The 24,216-nt window shown below is 46.3% G+C and overlaps 1 protein-coding gene and 1 long non-coding RNA gene across 2 annotated transcripts; both read right to left on the bottom strand.

The window, feature by feature from the left end:
- Positions 1-923: 923 nt before the first annotated feature.
- Positions 924-8,434, bottom strand: LOC144123480 (uncharacterized). Its single transcript, XR_013313103.1, has 3 exons — positions 8,373-8,434; positions 7,308-7,464; positions 924-1,028 (listed from the first exon to the last, which is right to left on the bottom strand). It is a non-coding gene; the product is annotated as an uncharacterized LOC144123480 (long non-coding RNA).
- Positions 8,435-10,694: 2,260 nt separating this feature from the next.
- On the bottom strand, positions 10,695-23,961 carry LOC144125459 (phospholipid scramblase 2-like). Its single transcript, XM_077658838.1, has 8 exons — positions 23,881-23,961; positions 21,531-21,605; positions 19,671-19,778; positions 18,294-18,371; positions 14,978-15,117; positions 12,811-12,981; positions 11,537-11,695; positions 10,695-10,821 (listed from the first exon to the last, which is right to left on the bottom strand). The coding sequence occupies exons 1-8, from the start codon at positions 23,909-23,911 to the stop codon at positions 10,756-10,758; spliced, it is 828 nt and encodes a 275-aa protein (XP_077514964.1). The 5' UTR covers positions 23,912-23,961; the 3' UTR covers positions 10,695-10,755.
- Between the last annotated feature and the right edge of the window lie 255 nt (positions 23,962-24,216).

Raw genomic sequence — 24,216 nt, 5'->3', positions numbered from 1 at the left:
TTTTACAGCTGTGAAAAAATAAAGATGCAGCTTGGGTTACCTATAGGACTTACCAATAGAGAACACATAGGCAAAGTCACGAATGTAGGACACAATGCAGATAGTCAACATCTACCGATGCATCTCCACGTAATGAGCTCAAAAAGCATCAACTACGATTAAATGCGTTACTCAACGGAAATTTTACACAGTATTTGATCCTTAAAACCACTGTTTTTTATGCGCAAGACTCGCAGTGATGCTTTCCGTTGCTCATTAGGCAGAAACGTCATGTACATTTTTGTCATCCTGAGCACAGCAACCGCCAAACCTAAAGACCGATCGCCCATAAAAAATGCCCGATATGGTGTGTTAGCAAAACGACGCGAAGCAACAAGCCGTCAATTGATGCCCGCAATGGAAATAAATGCGAAATTTCCAGATGCGCTTCCATAATCCGATGGTGCTTTGCACGCTTGTATGAACACCCAAGGCTCTTCTTTCAACTGCACCTGCAAGAGATGAGGGGAAGAAAAAATTTATGAAAAAAAGAGACCCCGTAATGCTTTCCAAAAATTATAAGACACCTAAATACATGCTGTAAATTTTACCAAAATTCAGCATAAAAACATTACCGAAAACAAGAACTATGAGGAGAGAAAGCGATTGCTACGCATCCGAGAAGCTGTAGTAGCTGCGCTGAAAAAAAGCTTCATATAATGGGCATCGTTGAGGTAACAATATTTTTGAAACCTGAAGTATTTTCTAGGAAACCTTCTGCAGCATTCAACGGAAATCGTGACCACATTTCTTACCTTTCTTGTACTTTCTGCAACACTCCGTAATACATCACTTAAGGAGCCAATTCAACACATGATACGTGTGCTCAGTGTCCGATGTTGGCAGTAAACTGTTTCACTCTTAGCAGAAATTCTCCAAGTTATCGCCTGGAGGTAACCGAAAAATTCATCGGATGACTTTTAGAACTGCATCTTATTTGCGACCCTCTGTAATGTGCTTGAAATATCTTCTTATCTGATGAGTCATTCCTGAAAGGAAAAAAATATACAGGTGAGAGTTGATAACCACATGCATGTACGCAACCATGTGTGCACGCACACAGAGCAACAGTACGTAGCTGGAAGCGCTTCACGTTCTAGCTATACGTTTGTCTGTCATGCTTCTTGAAAATTGGGCCACCTTGTTTTTAAGTGTTAAGTGACGGATTTACCGCTTCGCCTTACTGATGCGAATATTTATATTCATAAGCACGGTAAGAGGATCACCATCAGAAGAAAAGTGCTTAACGCGCTGTTTCTTTCTGTGAGCGGCAGTCTCGGACATCTGGGAGCTGACGCGCGAGCCCAGGTTGAACACATCTTCGATGTAGCTCGTAAAGGTCTCACTCGAATGCTGCGGACGTTCGCGCAAGCGTTGCTCGGCAAGCAGCTTTCAGACATCATGATGGTTGTGAAGTAAAAAAAAGTGGTACATTTGGCACAGAGCTGCCAATCACAAGCCATTTGGTGTAGGTTACCATAGGTGGCACGTTTTCTAAGGCAATCGCTGCTGCTCCATACATATATAATCATGTGGCCCTGACCCACATACATGAAGAGCCAGATCGCGGGGTAAGCGCAGCCGGTCACTACATTGCTCGATTAATCAGACATTCAGTGCGTGCTTATGAAGCCCTGATTATTTTTACTATTAAAGCGTTGCAATTGTAAAGAGGAAGATGGGCATTAGCCCAGCCGCATTGCCATCGCAGAAACTGCGGCACCGGTATCGACGACCGCCAAAACAGAAACACCCTCTAAAAAAACTTCGGTAAGACTGTCGGGAGAGAAATTAGTCCTTTGACATTTCGCTGGCGGCGCAGGTCTCGCCTCAGGAAGTGCGGCATCTAGTTTTCCTCTTGCGGAAGTGTGGGGCGCCGGCGCATGAGAGAGAGGGAGCGGCGACAAGGAGAAGGTAAGGTGAGCGCTGGTTGGAGAAAGCGGAGCGGTCAGGAGAAAGAGGACGACTCTGGGGCGGCTCGGCTGTCGATGAGTATTGAGGTTGAGGAGGCCAGTAACTCGGGGAGGTGGCGGGGATACTGGCACACGACGATGACAAAGCCACACCACATGACCAGGCAATACGCAAGTATAACAGATGGGGCAATTGTCACCTGTACGCCAGGGATTTCCGATAGGTGGTAGCGGTCGGAACAAAAAGCCTCATCCCTTGAGGGACCTGAGGCACAGGCGCTTGAGGCGTAGCGTAGCTTGAGCAGTAGTTAGGTGGCCTCTGTCGTGAAACGGCTTTAGCGTAGGTCAATGGGGCAGCGACAGGGGCGGGCTCAGGTGCTTGTGCAGCCGGCTGGACTTGTGGAAGGGCTTCAGCCACACGTTAGGTGATGACATGGCAAAGGTCGGACGCCATGTATGGAGACGGCCCGGAGTGGTGTGGCAGAAGGGAGACTTGGCGAGCAACTTCCTCACGTATGAAATCTTTAAGCTGTTGTGATAGCGCCGAGTAGTCAGGTGCCGCGGACAGGCCGGCAAGCGACTCGCCAGGCGCGGCGGGCTGGCGAGTGAGAAGCCTCTGCTCGCGCAGATCGTCGCAGCTCTGGCCGGGAGTGACAACTTCTGGAGCGGTGCGGAGATCTCGGGAGAGCAGCATTTGAAATGCGTCCCTTCAGAATATGCTTTATTTTGTCAGCCTCGGACATGTGGGCGTTGACGCGCGAGCACAGGTTTAACACATTTTCGATGTAGCTCGTAAAGGTCTCGCCCGAATGCTCGGCAAGCAGCTTTCAGACAGCAGGACGACCGAACACTTCGGAGAGGTTCTTCTTGAAGGTGGACCACGTGGAGAGGTCCCCTTCGGGGTTGCGATACCACGGGTTCGCAACCCCGGTCAAATAGAATATGACGTCATTCAATTTCATAGCGTCGTCCCACTTGCTGTACGGGCTCAGCCACTCGTAGAATGTAAGCCAGTCTTCTGCATCGTGGTCGTCAGTCCCGCTGAAGAGGGCGGGGTCCCACTGACGGAGAGAACCGGGACACAGGACTGCCGGGCCAGCCTACGCGGCTTGATAGATGGCATCTGCAGGCATAATGGGGGCCGGAAGCGTGCGGCTGCGGATTTCCAGGGCGTACGGGGGCGGAAAACCGAACGTCCGCCAAATGTAAGAGTGGTTTATTTGATGACGCTGAGGGAGACGGAAGCATCGGCGAAGCAGTGGTGGTCCGCCGTCGGTCAAGCTGAGCAGGGTCTCTCTCGGAGCGATGACAATGCGGCTGGGCTAATGCACATCATCTTCTTCACACAATGTATAACTAAACAGACACACAGGGCGTACGTTCAGGTTAGCTAAGTTCACAGATAAGTGGGGCTGAAGAAAAAGGTTATTGCAGCTAGGCATTCCACAATTATTAAGCCAATGTTTTAAGAGTCCAGTGGAATCTATGCACATCTATGGTAATTTGGCCATATTTATGAAGCGAAAAAAAGTGGTACATTTGGCACAGAGCTCGCAATCACAAGCCACTTGGCGTAGGTTACCACAGATGGCACGTTTTCTATGGCAATCGCTGCTGCTCCGTACATATATAATCATGTGGCCCTGACCCACATGCATGAAGAGGCAGATGGCGATGTCTATGGGATCCCCCAAACATTCATCGCTGTGAGGACAAAAGGTTGGAAAGCTGTTTTTAAAAATTCTGTGGCTACAGTTCAGTCCTTATGTCAGACACTGCCTGCTCTGAATGGGCCAGATTAAGGGCGTCGTGAAAGCGAGTTATCTGGCAACGCAGAGCTGCGTGGAGGGTGAAAACCCAAGACATGACCTCTGGTGCAAAGTGAAACCATTGGACATGCAAGTACACTTTGAGAATTTTTAAATCATTTTAACAGCATGAAGCTTATTACTTTATGATAGCGTCAAAGCTCCCTTCTTTTGGCCTCAGCTCTTCCGGTGTGGAAAGTGTACAGATCAGGTGAGCGTGGAAGGTTCCTCATAAAAGTCACCAGCACTGCAGATTTTAAAAACTTCGGGTGGATTCCTGAAAACTGCGTGTTCTGATTACAGGGTGCCTCAGGACCACGACGAATTCAGTGAATGCTATATACATTCCACAAAATTTTGGTCTTCTCTTCCTGCCATGAACCACATTTCCTTCATAGGTTTGACAGAGAATTAATGTTTTTTTTTATTTTTTAATCTTTAGACTACCTCAGAGTTTTACCTCAGAATAAATTTGGACATTTAGAGTGAGGTACAAAAATACAAAAGAGTGGCGGACCTGGCTAGTTGGTGTACGTTTGTCATTTTTCCAAAGCGCTGAAACAGCACGGACAAAGAAGGAACAGGCAGGGATGAGTGCTTGTCCCTGTCTGTTCCTTTTCTGTCCGTGTTGCTTTAGCGCTTTCGAAAAATGACAAACGTACAAAAATATTAGCAATCATTTCTTTGATTTTTGCAGAACATCCGCTTGAAGCGTCTTGTTTGTTCCACGGTCTGCCTGCAAAATATCCATTAGGTAAAAAAAAAAAACTGAAACGTGAAAAGCCTTCCGGGAACTAAGGTCGAATGAGAAGACTTTGCAATCTGATACATGCTGATTGAACACGCAGTCTGCTCTCAAAGTAATAGAAAAGAAACCTTACACACAGACATGCCATGTAGTTTGAAGCTTTTTTAACTAGTAGTTTAGCCATATTTGAGATCATGGTTCTGAGCTAGCCGCTGATGTGTATTTTGTTACTGTGGGGATATACGATTTATCTGGTGTTGGCGGCGGTGACATTCGTTAGGTTGGGGCAACCTTAAAAGATTGAAAAATCAAAAGCCCCTGCCTGCAGCACTAACGCACAACAGGCTTAAATGCAGGAAAAACAGAATGTATACATGGCGGACCATTAAAAGCAAAAATAAGGCAAAACCCGAAAAACAGCTCCTAGCTAACGAGGCAGTGGACGCGTTCAAAAAGAAAGCAAACCACAAAGGAGTTCTGCCCAACGAAATAAATGCGCCCCTGAACTCTTTCACAATAAGCTGATACAGGCACTCACTAGAAATGTAACTTACTTTGAGAAAACAATTGAACGGCCACTGACGGAGGCATTCTTATTGATACAAGTGGGAAGAGCTTTCATTATTTTCCTGGCCAGCCGTCCTTTATGTCTGAAAAGAACACCCGTGAAAATAAAACGAGAGATGTATCCCTGGATAAATTCCAGAGATCAATATCGCAAGAATTTAAATGTTTTTTTCAGCCTTTGAGCGAAAGGTGGCTGTTGTGCGGTATGCACACAAACTGTCCCATGGGCTGAAGAAGGTGGGAGGAAAGTATGCCATCAGCGTAGCTTTTTTCGGCACCTACTAAACTGACTAATATTTCTTCGCAGCTGCAGAAAAAAATCTGCTACCAGATCAGATGGCAGAAAAGGCAGTTGTCTGGACAAGCATCGTTGGACGTTTATTCCGAGTAGTGCTGGCGCTGTGTATAGGTTGCCGGTTTTCTCTGTGACTCAGTATATTAGACTGACTGTAGATGCTGCGTAACCATAACACTAAAAAAAAAAAAAAACAGGTCTTGCCCTGTACCATAGCTCGCGCATATTCAAGCACTGTCACTCTTTTCGGACATAAAGAACAGCTGGACAGCTAAACAATGAAACCTCTTCTTATTATGATCAGTAAGGATGCCTGCGTTAGCTGCCTACCGATTTATTTTTCCTAAACGAGTTACATTTTTTAGCGAGTGCATATCTCGACTTAAATCAAGAGAAGAGAGTTTAGGGGTGCTTTTCTTCGCAGGCCTCGACTGCTTGGTACTTTTATTTCTATTTGGACACGTGCGATGCCTTGTTGGGTAAGCGTGTTGTTTGCCAGGCTTGGTCTAGTTGTGGTTTTAGCGGGACGTCATGTATAAACTCCGGTTTTTGTCCCACAAAGCTCACTTGGAGTCATCGTTTGTACCGTACCACTTTTTCGCTTTAGTCCGTGTCCACCACGCTGTTCTCTATCATGAATGAGTACAAACTCGGGATTTAATTCATCTACTCTACAAAAAAGATCGTGGCTGCCAGAAGGAGCTTGTGAGCCATCGTCAGCCATGATGCGCGTGTCCTCGAACATGTGCTATGGAGGATCACGTGACCTAGTTTAATTGCAGTCCACGCGCATATCGCAGATGAGGATCGGTGCGATAAAACCATCGCTATCAGTTGACAGCCTTGCTGGTCGAGAATCTTGCTTTTCCTGAAGACAGCGGGTTGGAGGACCTTGACAGAAGGCATAAGTGGGCTTCCGTGCGGGCCGCCAAAGAACAGTGTAGCCAAAGTGAGGTTCGGTAACTGCTGTGCGCAGCGTTCCGTCTCTTCAAGCTCCCTTAGTCACGCTTAGTAATTGCGAGAAGAGTAATTTGCATGGAAACGCTCGCGCCGAGCGAGCTGCGCACACGCGTATACTCGAATTCGATCGCTCCGTGTTGCAATTAAGACGAGGAGGAGGTTGGGAGGAAAATAATGGAGGATAGAGTCCTCCAACAGTCACGTCCAGCCTTCTGGGACATCACTGCCAAGTTCTGTGGCGATCGCCCGTGATTACATTCAGGTATAAGTGGGGCGCCCTTGATATCAAATTATCGTGTTTGTTACATCTTCATACCACGCGGCCTACCATATCTCATGTTGTCTTAAGAACAGTAAGGATGCCAGATACTACGACATTGTAAACAACAGAATTGGGAGATATTTATCCTTCACGTGTTGCTTTTTTGTCGTTTGAACAGACTGTTACAGACTGAACTAGTGGAGAGCAGTCTAGATTAACTCAGGCCCATATATGCTGCCCCAACTTGCACCAGTTTCATGTTTTTGTCGATATTGCAGCAGTATAAAATATCTCCCTTCACCAGGGAGATATGGCACAACATGGCGGCAGGTTTCTATAGCTAATATATTCGCTCAGATCACGTAACAAAAAGAACAGAGCGCAACTTCCTGAAAAGCACAAGTATTATCGTACCCCTGGAAATCTCAGGGCGACCCCTTAGCAAACCTCTGGGGCACCTCAGGGTAATTCAAAAACAGCTTAAATCAAACCAGACAGAAACCTGTCCCAACTATGCTGGCACGTTCTCAGCTTCTTTTCAGTTTAGTTTTGAGGTTCATTATGCAAATTATCCAAGTGATGGCTCCTACGCTTGCAACAAATTTCGCCGAGCCCGATATCAACATAAGAATCGGCGCTCCGAATAACAGACAGCTCAAGCTAAAGCGCAAAACTGGCATACACAGCTACTGTAATTTTAGAAAACTGAGCGTACTCTAAACGACGAGTACACGGAGATCCGAAGGTGTAATGGACGACTTGAACTAGGCAAGACTGTTACGAGCCGGTCCATGATCTCCATTATCAGCAGGCTGAAGCAGCAACAGATACACTGGGAGCTTCAATGACGGACCTGGTCGTACAGAAAGCACCTGCGAATAGAGAACGGCGTTCGTTCACAACGCTATCGAAGCTATAAACTTGCAGCGTTGCTCGACAAGCTATTGAACATAATCCCGTGACAACGCACTGCACAGCCATTATGGGAGGCAGCATGCTACGCATCTCAATGAGGCACCTGTGCTATATTAGGTAAAATGACTGGACTAGCATACCTGCAAGCAATGGTGCAAGGCACGCATTGTCAGCAGTTTTTTTATCTGTAAGGAAACGAGAGGCAAGCGCTTAACACGAAATAGGTATGGCACGGCTTTCACTTCGCATAAGGAAGTCAAGCTCACGTACGACAAGATCACTCTAACTGACAAATATCGCGACTCGCACCATCAGACCTATGTCAGGTCTACACACAGACTGTTACAGCCACGCTGAAGGCGTATTGTAAGAGCCGTAGGTGATAGCTTAAATGGCGTGCCACGGGCAATGCGGGCAATGCCAAGGAGGCCCCTATCAACGAAGGTGATGGGGACCTTCAAAACGCCCGTGCTGTGGTATTTTATAATTTTGAGTGGTTAAGCACACCACTCAGGTAACCTGCATTTGATGATTCAAACACAGCGACTGAATTCCCGCAATGTCACAACTGCGAAATAACCAAGAAACGGCAAAGTGTAGAACTGAATCCGCGGATACCGTTGCGGTCTCTTTTGCTCAAATGGTCGCATTATTAGCGGGAACTGGACCCACAGTTGCACAGCTCTCACCAGTCTGCAGGAAGCACACGATGGAACACCTCAGCCGCCGCCGACAAGCCACCGATGAAGATAAGCCCTTGCCGAGGGATGCGATGGTCTCCAGCGGAATTTGTTAGCATTCGAACTGAGATGGCGAGGGTGACAAACCAGAAGAACGAGTTATCAGGTGACAAATTCCTACTCACATAATCTCAGAGAAGCGGGCCTTGTCGTGGATTGCACGGAACGTCCACCGAGGAGTGTCTTCTTCACAACCACGAAGAGCACGTGCCCTTCGATTTTCATGAAAACCGGCTCGCTTGGCCACATCTCATGTGCGATGTGAGGTGGTGACTCTCGTTTGTAAAGTAAGGCGTCTGGTGTTTTTCCTGTCCGTAGGGAAGCGAGAAAGTGTAACTTATTTTCTTCATCCGGTAAGTGACGTTATCCGATGCCAGCAAACTGGACAAAAGTAGTTTACGTACGCCGCGATTCGCAGAAATTAGGAGGATCGTGAAACAACTGCGCAATCAGCTCCCTCCAAAAGGTCCACGCTAAGCACCTGATACCGACGTAGCAAAAATTTCTTCAGTACCTAGGTAATAAAATGTGCCGCCTTACACGTCATGGCCTTTACTTGAAGCACCACCGTGCCCTGTTACTTCGGCTAAACATTCCCATGCAGCATACGATGCACTAAGAAGTGCGCAGTACTCGAAAGCTCGGTTTTTATTCCTCCCAAATATGATTAAATAAGATTCGGTGGAGCAGCGGATAAGGCGCTCAGCTGCTGAGCACAAATTCACAGGAGTGACTCTCGGCCGCGAAGATCGCATTTCAGTCGAAGTCAAATACACAAACTATGTGGGTTGCACAATGTCTATGCATCGTAAAGAACCACAGGCGGTCCGAACCAATCCAGAGATCTCGATTATATCGTCTGTCACAGCCCATGCGCAGGTTAAGGACGTTAAGTATTCAACATGCCGCGGTGGCTCACTGGCTTTTGCGTTCGGCTTCTGGCCCCAAGGTCGCGTGACCTTATCAAGGCGGCGGTGGGGTCATTCGTATAGAGGAGAAACGGAGTGCGAGAGCACGATAAAGAACTCCAGATATTAAAAATTAACCCGTAGTTCATCAATGCGTCGTCCATCACAGCCCACGTAAAGTTTCAGGCGGTAAACACTTGCGTACCACATCACATGCCCGATACCATATTGTCCCGTGGCTGAGTGGACGGCACAGAGAGTCAGTAGAGGGAATGCTGGCGGCTCTGCACTTCATCTACCGAGAAAGCACTAAGCACGACGAGAAGATGTGATTGCGAATCAACATTTGGTAGCTAGTTTGCTGTTCTAAAGATATGATTTTTTGGGGTTGTTTAGTTTTGTTTTCATTGATATTTGTGCGCTTTATGGTGATGCAGGTATCCAGCTACGCAAGCAGTGCATTTGAGATGCGAAGCATCCGAAGGCTTCACTAACATCACTGCAACGAGTATGGTCACCGTAAAGGATGCGCAGGTGCAATAAGTGGGCTTCTGTGTGGTAAAATTCACCGATATAATTTGCTTTCAGTGTGAAGAGCGTCGATCATTTCATGCGCAGTCGCGCATAGCTTACCCGCCCCTGTGGTGTGTATTTATGCTTGTACGATCGAGAAACGAAGATAGTCTTTTATTTCCCTTTGGTGCGCACTTCCATAAGAGGCTAATGACTGTAACCAAATTTACAGCGGAGCCGCAGCGGTGGCTCAGTGGTTATGGTGCTCGGCCGCTGACACGAAAGGCGCGGGTTCGATCCCGGCCGCAGCGGTCGAACTCCGATGGAGGCGAAATGCTAAAGGACCGTGTACTGTGCGACGTCAGTGCACGTTAAAGAACCCGGGGTAGTTGAAATTTCCGGCGCCCGACACAACGCCGTCCTACATAGCCTGAGTCGCTTTGGGACGTAGAACCCCCATCAAGCCAAATTTTGCTATGTTTACGTTGCAAAAAATGATGGCTGCTAGAAAAGCTTGCAGTTGTCTTATAAAGAGTGGACATGTTGTGTATATCGAGGCCGTAATCAAAAATTAACGCCACCACCAATCCGCTTTATTTTCCGGCGTATGTGCACCGACATGCCGTTTCAGAAAAAGTGGATATGTGAGCTTCTCTATTTACCCGTAGTGACATGAAATTTTCTTACTACGAAGTTTATTGAAGGTATATAGGGTGGATGCAAATGAGAAATTACTTCCTTATACATGCCATACCATGCGTTATTATACCATAATAAAGCATATTCATACAGTACCATATGTCATACCAAACCAAAATCTCGATTAAGATTAACATAGCACTCAAGGGAATCGAAAATGTGAGTTTTCATAGCCATATCTCCAAGAAACCCATTCAAAGGTGGAATAAAACTCTCCGCTGAAGAATTATTAAAACTAAAACAGAGTAACGAGAACATAGTGTTCATCAGAACAGCTGGATCCAGTTTTATTACAAAGCAGCTGGTTCTCACTTCGCGATACGTGGGCAAGCGTTTATTGCGGCACCCCGGCCTGCAGACAGTGATATTCTTAGCACTGCTGGCCTGATCATCCCAGCATCCCAGGTTGCTTGTCGTCGCTTTGGCCGTACGCTTCTTCGAAGAACATGAAATCCTGAAGTATAACAAAATCAGGACGAACGAAAGAGCACATTATTTCCTATACAAAAAAAACAAACAGAAACAACATTGACTTTTAGGCTCCCTATGAAAGCGCCGCACAATAAACATAAATGCCTATTGCTCGGCAGTCTAACTTAACAAAGAGCGCTGAAGTAGTGCTACAACTTCGTAAACACAATTGCTTAGAAGGGGGTCATTTTTCTCTTCAGCTGTATGGTTTCCTTTCCATGAGAATACTTTGTATTTTACGGAGACAGTTTTTGAGATGCTAAGCAGTTTGGAGACTCTGTCTTTAAGCTACATAGATAATTTTAGCGCAAACAGGCTTTAAACTGCACCTGTGTAGGCGTCGACAATCGCTACAAGTTTTTTTTTTCTCGGTACACACTGAGTTTCGCATTCGTCCGCAAGTGTGTTATTCTAGTTCTGTTATCCAATTGAAATATTGTCTTCGTGTATATTGCCCTAAACCTATGTTAACTTACTTCCTAAGTTACTCATTACTCTGACGTATCGTATCGTACATTATAATCTCTCAACCTGTTTGTTGTTTTGGCCTTGTTTTGCTTTATAGCACCCCCCCCCCTCCCCCAATTCTCGATGAAGTGCTCTGCTAGGAACGGTTGGCGCGAAAAGTGTAGGGAGGGCTGTTGCAAGTGCGCGGGTGATTTCTTGTTTCGAACAAAGCAAGCAAGCGTGGTGCTTACGATGAGCATGGTTGCGGCGATGAGTGCCGCCTTCAGATGCACGTCCATGTCCAGGGGGAATGTAACCCCGAAAACGTCAGCGTCCGTGAAAAACTCTTTCAGTATCCCAGAGAACTGCTTGGTAATTTTCCCAATGACGTAGCCATTTGTGCTGTTGACCTTGAATGTAACGGACATTCGTTAGTTTGGGAGGCTAAACAGAAATAAAAATAATGGTCTATTTGTGTAGTTCAGCCAAATCCGAATTTTATGCGCAAGTGCTTGTCATTCACCTGACGTCACCTTGAGACGTCGAGACGACGCAGTTCCAGTTGTTACGCTCGCTCGGCGATAGCGACGCTACTGAATGCTCCTTTTGTCACAGATTGGTGTTTGTCCGCAAAAAGTAATTAGGTATGCTCTCTCTTGATGGAAAAGGTCTCAGTATTGGGATGTGGGGAAAATTTAGACCAGCAGAGGGAGTGTTTGCTGCTTCCGCCCCTCATTTAGACGCTCTTGCCTATGCTCAAGAAGCCACAAGTTTGATCTTGTATAACATTGTTGTAAACCAAATAGTGCAGCATGTTCCTTCATATTCTTTTTAATCTCCGTCTAGAGACTTGTTTCAGGAGTTCTAAGAAAAATGGGGATGTTTTTTTTCTCACTTGATTACTCAAAAACACTGTATCAAAAAATGATTCGAGGAAAAAAAATTCTTGAAAATTGCCTCATTTGAGACTTGTGTCGCTTCCGATATTTTTTCTAGTAAGCAACAACTTTCTCACAATGGCGGAAATAAACATGACCTATTCTTCCTTACCAGTACTTTAGAGCACGCAAAATATGTCCATCATGGCGCTCATATTTTGATTTTTACGTCGTTGCAAAGTCGCAAAATTGAGCTCTGTGCGAGAACTGCTGCATCTACCACGGCGTCGTTTACGATTTTTTTCTTCTGAAATATTGGCATTTCACGAAACAAAATTTGCTGTTGGCCTGCCGAATAATGTGTGCACAATACATAAAATTATCAAGAAGTTTGAAATTTTCAGATATGTGTGCAGTTTGATCTCTCGTGGAATCACCCTTCTGAGTACGGCAACACAGGCGTTATTGCACCCTCACATATATTCAAGCTGGAGGACGTTTTAGGACATCTTGCCCCCCCCCCCCCCCCCCACCTCCCCATTTCCAACAGATAAGAATCATTGGCTAAGACCCGTTTATGCTGTCGTTCATGCTGCCGTTTATGCCCTTTATGCTGCACCTCAAAACTCTGTGACTAGTTCACTTACGTCGAATTCGACGTCGCATTTGCAGGGTATGCTGTGGGTGCAAATGGGTCCCACAATGCTCAGTACTTTTTGTCCTCTTCTGTCGCAGATGCTAAAGGTAGGATAGCAGATGGAGCAGTCTTGATACACGTGAGCGATGGTCGTTCCTGGAGGAGCTTGGACTTCCATCTCCTGGAAGTACGGCACAGAAAAAGACAAAAAATTTTGTCCCGAGGTGAGGATGAGAGGATCCCACATTGCCATTATATACCACCTTATAATTTAAAATCTAACGATTCAATGCCATCAACTTATATCTTCTCAAAGGTGTGAATACAGTGGCGCGTGCTCTCTACGGGAGTGCGTGTCGCTGTGATTATGGGCGAGAGTGAAATGCTTTGCGAAACGGGCGTAGCACTTTGTACAACGTGAAGCACTGTGAAGCACACTGTATAACAAGCTACGCTCTGCGAACAGGTGTCATCCGGTTATACACGTGTATAGTTTGTGCAAATAAACCCCTCTTTGCAGCTTAATGCCCATTACTTTTTATCCTGTCCACATCCTTACTATCACGGTCATTTTGACAGTGGTAGACTGCAGATTGTATTTTCGTGGTCACTTCAATTTTTTGCTTTTCATCGCTCGTAATTCTGACGGTAAAATTCAAAAGCGGTCAACTTAGCGCAATCCCTGGCTGCTGCGTGACTAATCGATATTTGAGAATTGCGCAGATACCCTCTGAGCCTCTTCAAACTCCAGATAATTCATGAGAGTTGTGAGTTGGACCTGTTGGTTCACGATCGTGTTGGTAACAGCGCGAAGACGGGCCGACAAAATGCCTGCAACACAAGCCCTGACTGTCTACTGGTATTTTTATTCCAGAAGGCTATTAAGATATACCGCATCGCCGCAACAAAATGCGAACAGATTCGATGGAGGCGAATCGCAAAAAGGCGCCCGTGTGTTGTGCGATGTTAGTGCACGTTAAAGATACCCAGGTGGTCGAAACTAATCCGGAGCCCTCCACTACGGCACCTCTTTCTTCCTTTCTTCCTTCACTACCTCTTTTCTTCTCTTATGGCGCGGTTCGGGTGTCCGCCGAGATATGCGAGACAGTTATTGCGTCATTTTTTCCCTCAAAAACCAATTTTAACTTTTCTTTCGCAAAACACTGAATAGCGAAATGATAGGCATGTGCCTCGCTCTGATGACAAGAAAGAAAAAGCCTACACTTGCCGCTTTCTTTCATTCCCGCCTTAAGCCCCAACTCGATGGACACATCCTACGCGTACCGGCGGAGCGCCTACGCGCCTACGCGCACGGGCGTACGCTGGATCCTGTCTGCGCATGCGCAAAGCGCGACGAGCGCGCAGGCGCGAGCAGGGGCAGATATCTGTACATGTCAGATATCCGCGCCCGAGCGCGCGCGCTTGAGCGCATGTCGGAAGCGGGGTCCGGTTTACAACAATAGGACGACGGCGGGGCTCTCGGGGACTCTTTTCTTTATGGCTTGAACCTCTCCCAGGTTCCTGGAACTTTTCTTCGCGGTTTAAGTTGTCCTTTCAGCGCCCCCCAAATCGCCTTTCTTCACCCTTAAAACACCTTCGGTCGGCTCGAGAGGGGGAACGAGCCAGCACAGGGAGCATGGAGGTGGATGCCTTTTTTCGACGCCCATCGCAGCGCGGCGCTGGGTGCGTAGGCGCTCCGCCGTACGCCTAGGATGTGTGCATCGAGTTGGGGCTTTAGTGTGTTTGCTTTGCTAAGGTCTTAGCGCCCGTTTTGTTGTAGTCCGAGCATTGCGTACCCTAGAGTCAGGACCGCAAGCTCTGCTCCGCTGCTACGTTTTCTGTTGTGTCCCGTTGAAAGCGTTGGTTTGCTCCGGAATAAAGCGGTGTCTTTTAAGCTGCACCTGTGGGTGCGTCACTTTTCGGGCGAGTCCATGGCTCGCGAACCCCGTTCCCTAGAAGGCGAGGCCTTCAAACCTTATGAAAATCCAAACAAACATAAACAAAGCTAAATAAGGGCGAACCTGTCAGTGCACCTAAGTCGCATTTAGCTTAACCAAGTAAATCGCGGCTCATTTTTTTTCTCACAAGAAAACGTGCCATGAAAACGTGAACTCGCTCCTATTTCTAAGATATCCGTGTTTTCAGCCAGCCATGCAAAATAAAAGCACGTGTTTTACCTGCAAACAGCAGAAATAGGTACAATTTATGCACCTCAGGGGCCGCACAAAGTGCATGACGGCCACGCCCCTGTAGTCGGTGACGTCCATCTCGAAGCAACGCCTCGCACCACAGCAGCACCGGGCAAGGCAGCCGGAATCTACGCGGAGACAGATAAAAAAAAGCGCGTTAAAAACAATAAAGGTTCGTTTTCTTTTTTTCTTCAGGTAGTTCCGCGTGTTTTTTCGAAGTCATTTATTACTTTTATTTTGCTCAGCGAAAGCTTGCAGTGCTCTGGGAGACCAGCGCATACTAAAGCAATAACGGTTGTCTTGCTGAAGTTTCTGTCGTGACAACTAATGTTCTTAATTATTGTTCATATTAACTGTAAGCGACCACCACGTTATCTGCGCGTAAAGGTGTGAAAGACCGGCACTGGGAAAGGTTCGCTTCATCCGTAACTTCACCGCTACCCTGACATCACAACACATCTGAAGCACTACGCGAAGGTGCGAGAACTGATTCAAAGCAATGGTATACCACCACAGGACGACGTTATACAGTCCTAAAAAGATATCTGAGTCAAATTGCAAGTTTGATCAAAATGTTTTCGAAACCAGTCAAAGAGCTCTCTGCTGGAAGATCATCACATCGCCGCATACAGCATGAGTTCGCTTAATAAAGCACGTGTATGGGCTAGTTGGTGATACATTATTTCTAGTACAGAACAAAACCGATGCACCACCAAGGATGACTGTTAGCGAGAAAGAGATATATCTATCGTTTTCCGCTTTAACACGTGAATAATTTGACAATGTCTCTTTGGCTACAAAACAATTCTTTAAATGTTCCCAGCTTGTTCGACGGAGAGCACCAGATTGGCTGTGCGTTTTTGATGAATGTTGACGATGTATTTTATTCAGCACCCCTTAACGACCTGTTTCGTGTTCTGCGAGAATGTGCAGAAAGAAACGGCACAATTTCCTTCCAAAATACGGTTGGGTTAAGTGTCGAAAATTTCATGTCACTTTAAGAGTTTTACATGAATGCGACTTTACCCTATTTGAAAACCGGCGATTTCTACTGGAGCGACACATGGCGCGATGCAAATTCCCTGAGGGCATTTGCATCGGACCATGTGCCGCTCCAGTTTTATGTGACATTTTCTTTGCATCAAATGACGACACTTAAGCTTCACTAACTGACGCTGTAGCTGTCCTAAATATTTTAGGTATGTGGATGATTTTCTTGGTTTTAAAGAAACGTAACACAGGTTGTTATGAGGAAACAGGAAAGAAAATTTTAAAACACTGCGCACAGTGCGGTAAGAGGCTCTTTCCAGCACTAGTTACGTGAACAAAACCACCTGCAATTTCTATACCTAAACTTAAAGCTCAGATAAAGGCGTGCTTGCTGATGCTACCTGCCTAGAGCCAAGAAAGTGCTTGCACCTTGATTCGGCCCAATAAAAAACTGTAAAGAGGGCTATTGTGAGCCCCTCTCTGAAATCTGCACTCCTCAAGTCACGCCCTCACATGATGCTGGCGGCTTTCAGGGTGAGGTAGCCAGACTGCACAAAACAGGGTATCCTAAGTATGTGTTGACAGCTGTGACTGAGGCACTATCGCTGAAAATAGAGGGAATGCCAAAAAAAAAAGCACGGAGATAAGAGGGACATGGTAACGCCAAACCAGAGGTGATCCGTACATTCACACGGCGCCCCACAATCTCAAAAGAATTGGCAACATGTATACAGTGAGCCTATGGTAATCTCCACAGCGTGTATTTTGGTAAAGATGTGCCCTAAGGTCAGCAGTTGTGGCCCTGCGACTTCCGGCTGTAAACGAAACACGCAAAGCCTTACGTCCGGTGGGTCACGGGCGTGGTCTGCGAGATATCCCTTTCATGTGGCAAAGTGTATGTCGGACAAACCAGTAGTTGTGTAACCGAACGTGTCAGGGAACAGGAAAGATCGATGCAAAACACATCGAGCTTGTTTCAGAATCTACCCGTTTACTGCAGCTCTTAATATTATGACAGAGGTGAAAACTGCAAGACACGACTTAAGGAAATCAAAATTCGGACTAGAAGTGAACATAGATTAGCACGTGGACTATCTGGAGCACTTTTTATCAAGGGGAGAGACGACACATGCATCAACACCACTTCAGGTCCTCTGCGAGCAAGGGAATTCAGATTATTAAAGCATAGAGGATAAAATGCTGTCTATCCTCTGTAAACCACAATGTGTGTTTACTTTCATGATGATAAATGCGCATGCGTTCACTGCCTTCTTTATAAATGAAAACACGAGTTTGTGTTTCAATAAACATATTTGTATATTTGCGTGTGTGCTCGTCTGAAATAAACAGCGCTGAATTGCTATTCTAGAGAAAGTACAGCATGGGCACTGTTTCCCCCAAGAGATTTCCGCGGTACGCGTGGACATTTCCCGGGGGCACAAGGAGAACAACCTCTAGTGCATCAAGGTCACATTTACCTCGCCTAGCCTATTACAGTGTTCGACTTCCCTGCCCAAGATAATCGGAAAAAGAATACCACACTTCCGACCACTCAAGATATTTGTTTACAGCGCGCTTACAGTTAATTACAAAAGCTGCCGGCTGTCGTGCTGGCCAGATAGTAAGGGTTATACTTATACCAGGCGCGGCAATAATAAGCTTGCGAAACTTTGAAAATAGAGTACTTAACAAGTGATGTTGGAAGACAGTTTCACTGTACAGTTGTAAGAGGGAAAAGAAGATAAATATGGATAACATTTATCCTCAACAGTACGGGTGAATAACTTTAGATGGTGGTTGCAACCTAGCTTAAACATGTTGCACCGAAGAGTGGCCTTTATTTACTCGGCGTCACGGCCAGAACAAAAACTGCCAGAACAAAAACTGAAGGTAATCTCGTGACTGCTCTGACGAAGTAATGACGTGGGATCCGCAGCATGCGGACAGTGTGCCACCCCCGGCTGGTGTGACGCACACACGCCCACTAACTACCAACTATAACGGCGACAAAATTGCTCTCTTCTCACCTCCCGCCAGTCCGATAGAATTAATGGTGGTGCAGAGTAATCCTATTTTTCAACCCGAATTCTCTCTTCTTTTAGCATGCGACGAAATTCGAAAAGAAGAAAGCCTCTTATGTGATTCCAAAAACTTCACCCAGAAAATAAATAAACCCGGGCATGCAGTGTTGTTCACATTTTATCTTCCCACTGGATTTGGTTTTGTCCGGATGGAGGTCTCATGCACCGAAAAATAATGCTCGTGTCATATGATTGCTGAAGCTCGTAATTCGAATTTCAAACTCTACACTCACCTTCTTGGATGTTGTATATGAACTGCCCCATCGAGTTACTCGCTACGTAGCTGTTGTTGGTTTCGCAGCCGAGGAGGGCTGCAAAGCAGTAAAGAGAAAGCTTGGCTTATCAAATGGTATCAAAAAGCAAGGCCGATGTGTTTGCATTAGCTATGGACGTGCTAGTCTCTGAAATTATTAGGATAGACAAAAATGCGCCGTAAAATTGCAGCACAAAAAAAAATGTTGCGATTTAAGTGACCACGCGCATGTTTTGGTTCGATTCGAGTTATAGAAGTGGTTAAACACAATTATCAAATGAGTTTTGATGAAAAACTGGGATAACTCGTATGTAATCAAAGTAATATGCAGTCACGCGTTCTCCTTGGACATGGCCTGCGATAGACTATCGGAAAGCGACATCGGCGCTCCATTTCTCTTGATAGAACTCCGCCAAGGCATTAGCCTGCTGATCCAAGTCTGCTTCTTTTCACTTCTTTTCAGCAAGAGGTGTGAACGAGTTTTTGGGACAGCGAAAATATGAACTCTGTGTGACGTGCATGATATCTGAAACCTGCACGGCGCAGTCAAGTTTGTTCCTTTAAGTAGGATTCCAGCTAAAGCGTCGAATCCAAAACTCTAGTTCCGTTAGAACTCGAGCGCACTCTCCAGTATGTGGTTCAGGTTTAGCTACGCAGACCAAAAGGCGCTTTGCACCTGTTTCATTGTGTTCTTTCTGTGTTTAAACGAGTTAAGCCTCCATGACACCACAGACGCCGCCGTCGCCAGTCGGCGGTTGGTAGGCTGCGCATTCCGGGCGGACCTTGGTCAGGTCCGCGCTCATGCTCTTCACTGCAGTGGCATGTTAGTGCGCTGTTCGTAACATTTGGGTTAATGCGATATCATTAGAAGCCGCGTCGGGAAGAAAATGCGTTGTCGCAAGCTATATTCACTGATTGGCTAGAAGGAAGTGACGTCACGAGACCGGAGCATTTCCATTGGCTGAATGGAAGTGACGTTATAGACCGGAGCATTTTCATTGGCTGATGGGCTGAGTGGAAGTGCCGTCACCAGACCGGAGAAATCCCGGTGGCTAGAGGAAAGTGAAGTTACCAGACTAAAAGTGACGCCACTTTGTGTAAAGGCATCAACACCTAATGTCGCATTAGCGACGCATAATGGAAACAGATGTCCGTGTGAATTTTTTGAACTCGGTATGCACGACTGTCACTACGAGTCCAAACTTCGCAAACAACTACACAGTGCGGCAAAATGTAAATAGGCACACCAACTGAAGTAGCGTCTTCCTGCTGCGTATACAGCACGTAAAAAGTGTATCCCATTTGTTTTTAGAACAACGAGACAATTCGCTATTCTGAGCTGTTGCTTTCCCCTCACCTTCGACGAGTTCCACATTTTGCTGAATTATTATTTGGTCTATAACTGCCAGGTACTCAAGACCAGAAGGGCAAATGATGCGGGCAGTTGGAACCGGAGGTCTCAGCACTGCGGGGAGAATTGGCGATGGCAATCAGTCCGAGTTTTAATAATTCCTGCACGCAAACAACGGCGCAGCTCCAAACAACTTAAGTCCCTTCAGGCACACTTGCTTTCTTAAAAACCTAGCTAACATCACACAATTTCTGTGAACTCGCACTTAATTAATGAAATATTCGACTTTTACATTACGAACAAGTTAACATCGTCGCAATGAGAAGTCACTATATTTTGAATGTGACCCTGCTGAGTGGTATAATTAAAGGCGCTCATGTATTCTTCTGCCTTCTTTTTTTTCAGTCAGTGTTACAAGTTTGATCGGAAAGACAAGTTAACATTTCCGATGTCAAGCTGTTGTGAACGCTGTCCAAGCAATGTGACAAATCAGGCGCCCCTTGTTTTCACGCTATCAGAAATCTCTGTAGTTTGGTGGCGATGACACAGCCACGCTCTATTTAAACATGAAGTCGAGAATTCCAGTCCTCCCACAAGCTCAATGAAACGTGTTTCTTTTCAGCAGGTAACTCATGCCGTGAGAATAACTAAGCTGTACATCGACGGTAATGAAGGAGAAATAATCTGATAAAGTCTAAGTACAACAAATGTCATTGTAAGGCTATCCTCAAAACATCGCGCATCGTGCATGCGCATGCACATGCGGTAGCGATTACACAATAAACGTCACGCCAGTCTATGTGACGCCCTGCAGTCACGTCGTACTTAGAAGCAGACCTTTTCATGGCCCTTACAGAGATATCCCAAGCTGTCGGCGGCACGCAGTTCCGCAAGCGGAACCAGTCCTCCTGCAGTCCGCATGCTCTCTAGTGATGTAGTGCTCCATAGTTCCCGAAAGTGTTAGGCCTGAAGAACGAACGGGCTGCCCGCTTTGTTTTTACAGCGCAAACTCAAGTCGCCCCTTGTGTCAAACGCTGTGCAAGCAAATGGCTTTCCTCAGAAATGCCTTACCGTAACACCCCCGGAGACAGAGGTCGTACGACGAAGTATACAATACCGGTATTTCGCATGTGTACGTGCTTACAAAGTTTCATTCACTTTAAGAGTCTCGTTCTATCTAAATGGAAGCATTACCGCTGTTTTGGGATTGGCTCGCAAATGCATTTAGTCACGTATTTTAATTATATTACTTATGTGATAACAGTTCACTATGCACTAGTTAATGAATGCCTCGAGTTATTGGTTTGTCTTTTGTTTCAATTGAATTGTGTTTAAGTCTTTCACATAACTTGACTCAAACAACTGAAATGAGAATGAAGGAGGATTAAAAGTGGATAATTATGTAATCCGAGCCTTGTTCTTTAATGGTACTGTGATTTTACCTCAGAATAGAAAATGTCTTTTTAATAAATATGTGGATTTCACTTCAATCTTTTCATGTCCTATGACATTCTTCCGACACTGTAACTAATCAGTCAACTCTATAGATATAGTACCAACCTATACAGCTCACAACCTCTCCCTTTTCAAAAATCCTCCTTTGTTCACTGCACATCGGAGGCGGAAGCAACAAAATTATGGTGAGCCTTCAAAACGTAAAGAATAAAAAAGGCCTCAGCCGCCCGAAACTTTGCCGCCAGTGCGAGATTTGACGGATGTGTAATTTTTACGCTGACCTTTTTTTACCTCACGCCTCCTTTTATTCGACACTCAGCGACAGCTTCCATTTTGGTGCGGCCTGCGAGACGTATGTTTCCTGAAAAGGCCATTTAACGAATGGTATTAGGTGAAGTTGAAGCAACTTGCCTGGTCGAGGAACCCGTGCGCCGGCAGCAGCCGCGGCTCTCGGCCGCAAACCAGGCTGTCCGCCACCGGCTGGCGCTGTGTGACACAACAAAACAGACTGCTTAAAATAGCGACCATGCTTTCAAGTGCTTAACATTTATAGCAGTACGGTTATGGTATGGTACGGCTTAGCACGGTTATGGCATGGTATGAATTGGTGTAGTATGGTATGGCATCGTTTAGCACGGTTGCAGCATGGTTGGTATGATATGGTATGGTATGGCATGGTTTGGTATTGTATAGTGTGGTATGGTGTGGCCTGGTATGGTATGGTATGGTTTAGCATGGTTACGGTATGGTATGGTACGGTATGGTACGGTACGGTATGGTATGTGGGGCTCAACGTCCCGAAGCAACATACCGGCTGTTAGGGATGCCGTAGGGCTCCGGATTATCTCGATCCCGTTGGGTTCTTTAACGCGGGCTGACATCGCACAGCATACGAGCGTTTTTCCATATCCCCTCTGTCGAAATGCTTCCACCGCAGCCAAGATTCGATCTCGCGACATTGCGGCCAGCAGTCGGAACGACAAAGCTACTGAGCCACCACGACGGAGGATTTTTCTGGCGGGTGCGCAGCCCCCGCATTATTATTTGCCTTTATGGGAGCAATATGCTCCCGGTAAGCGGCTATTGCTCTCGTTCTATTACACGTCCTTAAAACAGGTATGCTCTCTTCAACCATTCAAATAATTTAGCTGTGCCGCTTTTCACTCATTTTTTAGTAATACTTACTTCACAGGTCATTCATAGATACGTTTAGGAATTATGTATGGTTCACTGAAAGCTTTCGATAGTGGTGTCAACGGCAGCGACTGTTTGAACACAGGCTGAAAAGTGGACACGAGAGCTTTGCAGCGGCCCATGGCTTAAACTTTCACAGCCAACTGCTGGAACTGAGCAGTTAATTCCATATTTAAGTGCTTATAGGCGGTGAGATTTTCCACAGTGCAGACATGTGACATGACCTTGTTCTGATTCGATGTTAAATAGAAATAATTTAGTGTACCGCCGACACTTCTTAACAAAAGGTGTGTGGCCAGGCCTGCCAGAGTTGGGTGCGTTGTCCACAGAGGGCAAAGTTGCGTAGGTGATACGGCTACCTGGACGAAAGACGCTCAACTACGACGCCTCGCAAAGCCGACGGCGAGTGAGGACTGCTGGTAGGTTTCCGCCTCCGAGGTGACACACATCTCCAGATCTCGGCGCGTCCTTTCGCTCGTGACAGCAGTGATTTACTAACGACCACTCAAAGGTCCGACAAGCTGCCAGGGCAAAAAATTCTGCTTTAACGCGACAGCTTTAAGGCTCCCGTTCTACTGAAAATCTGATGTCGTCGTCAACACAACCTTGTGGCGTCATCACAATCAACCCACCGGATTGTGAGAAAACTAATCACCGTAGTAGGTAGCATTCAAATTAATAATTGGTCGCGAGAGGGTGCTCGGGAACGACAATCTGGGTCCCAGAAGCCCCACCGGTGGCAGCACCTGTCATTGCAGGGCAGTGGCTCCCCGCTTAACCTCTGCGCCAGGAGCGGTAGGAGGATTCCCAGAGGTCTATTTATGTAAAGTCGAGACTGACCATTTCCACATACTCGGGAATTAAACCTATTGACCATATCGCGTCACGCCCTTAAGGCGGAGCTTAAGTGTCCCCTCCAATTTTTGCGTTTCGACCTGAGTGAGCATTCCTGCCCTGATGCCACATGAGCAGGTGACCTAAACATGTCCAGTCGCGAAAGCTTTGTGAAGAGGAATGCGGTATTTAAATTTATATCATTTCGATCACGTACTGGGGAATCCTGCAGTGAAACATCATTTTTTAACTCCACAAGAAGCTGGTCGTGTTTAATAATAATAATAATCATTGGTTTTTGGGGGAAAGTAAATGACGCAGTATCTGTCTCGTATATCGTTGGACACCTGAACCGCGCCGTAAGGGAAGGGATAAAGGAGGGAGTGAAAGAAAAAGTGCAGAAAGAGGTGCCGTAGTGGAGGGCTCCGGAATAATTTCGAACACCTGGGAATCTTTAACGTGCACTGACATCGCACCGCACACGGGCGCCTTAGCGTTTTGCCTCCATAAAAACGCTGCCGCCGCGGTCAGGTTCGAACCCGGGAACTCCGAACCCGACCGCGGCGGCTGTGTTTTATGAAGGCAAAAATGGCAATGAGCATCCCTCGAGAACAAGTTATTGCGAGAGCCACCGGGTGAATTAGGAGCACAAAGAAAGCTTTTAGAGGCACGTTAGACGCTGAAAAGTCGGAGAAATGCAATGCCCCTCCGCATTTCCCTGTTCGATACTCACACTGAGCCCGCGGAGCTACGGCGCGCACCATGGTTCAGTGATCGTCCCTGTTGTCGTCGTCGTTCTTTTCTTGAGCTTTACACTCAGTAACTGAGGCTTCTACTTCTTCCTCCTCTCACGGGATATACCTCAAAAAGAACTCGCTCATTCTATTTTGTTCTAGTATCAATAGAGACAAATGCAATAGAGGGAAACAGCAGAAATTAAATCGAATGTATCATAAGCGTCAGATCACACAACAATGTTTTTTTTTTTTGGTTGGGGGGGGGAGGAAATAAGGAGAAATAAGATTGGCTTGCGGAATTTTGAAGATCATGTTAAGCACTATTGGAGAAA

The sequence above is a fragment of the Amblyomma americanum genome, chromosome 3, assembly GCF_052857255.1.
Source record: "Amblyomma americanum isolate KBUSLIRL-KWMA chromosome 3, ASM5285725v1, whole genome shotgun sequence".
NCBI classification, from domain to species: Eukaryota; Metazoa; Arthropoda; class Arachnida; order Ixodida; family Ixodidae; genus Amblyomma; species Amblyomma americanum.
This window is presented reverse-complemented; position numbering and strand designations above follow the sequence as displayed.

What these genes read in the sequence shown, in the direction of transcription:
- LOC144125459 (XM_077658838.1), bottom strand. Translation starts at nt 23,911, where the DNA reads ATGGTGCGCGCCGTAGCTCCGCGGGCTCAGT. An exon ending in CATATACAACATCCAAGAAG is followed by an intron (nt 15,118 to 18,293) that starts GTGAGTGTAGAG and finishes GTCTCCGCGTAG; the next exon opens with ATTCCGGCTGCCTTGCCCGG. An exon ending in TCGCCGCAACCATGCTCATC is followed by an intron (nt 10,822 to 11,536) that starts GTAAGCACCACG and finishes GTTATACTTCAG; the next exon opens with GATTTCATGTTCTTCGAAGA.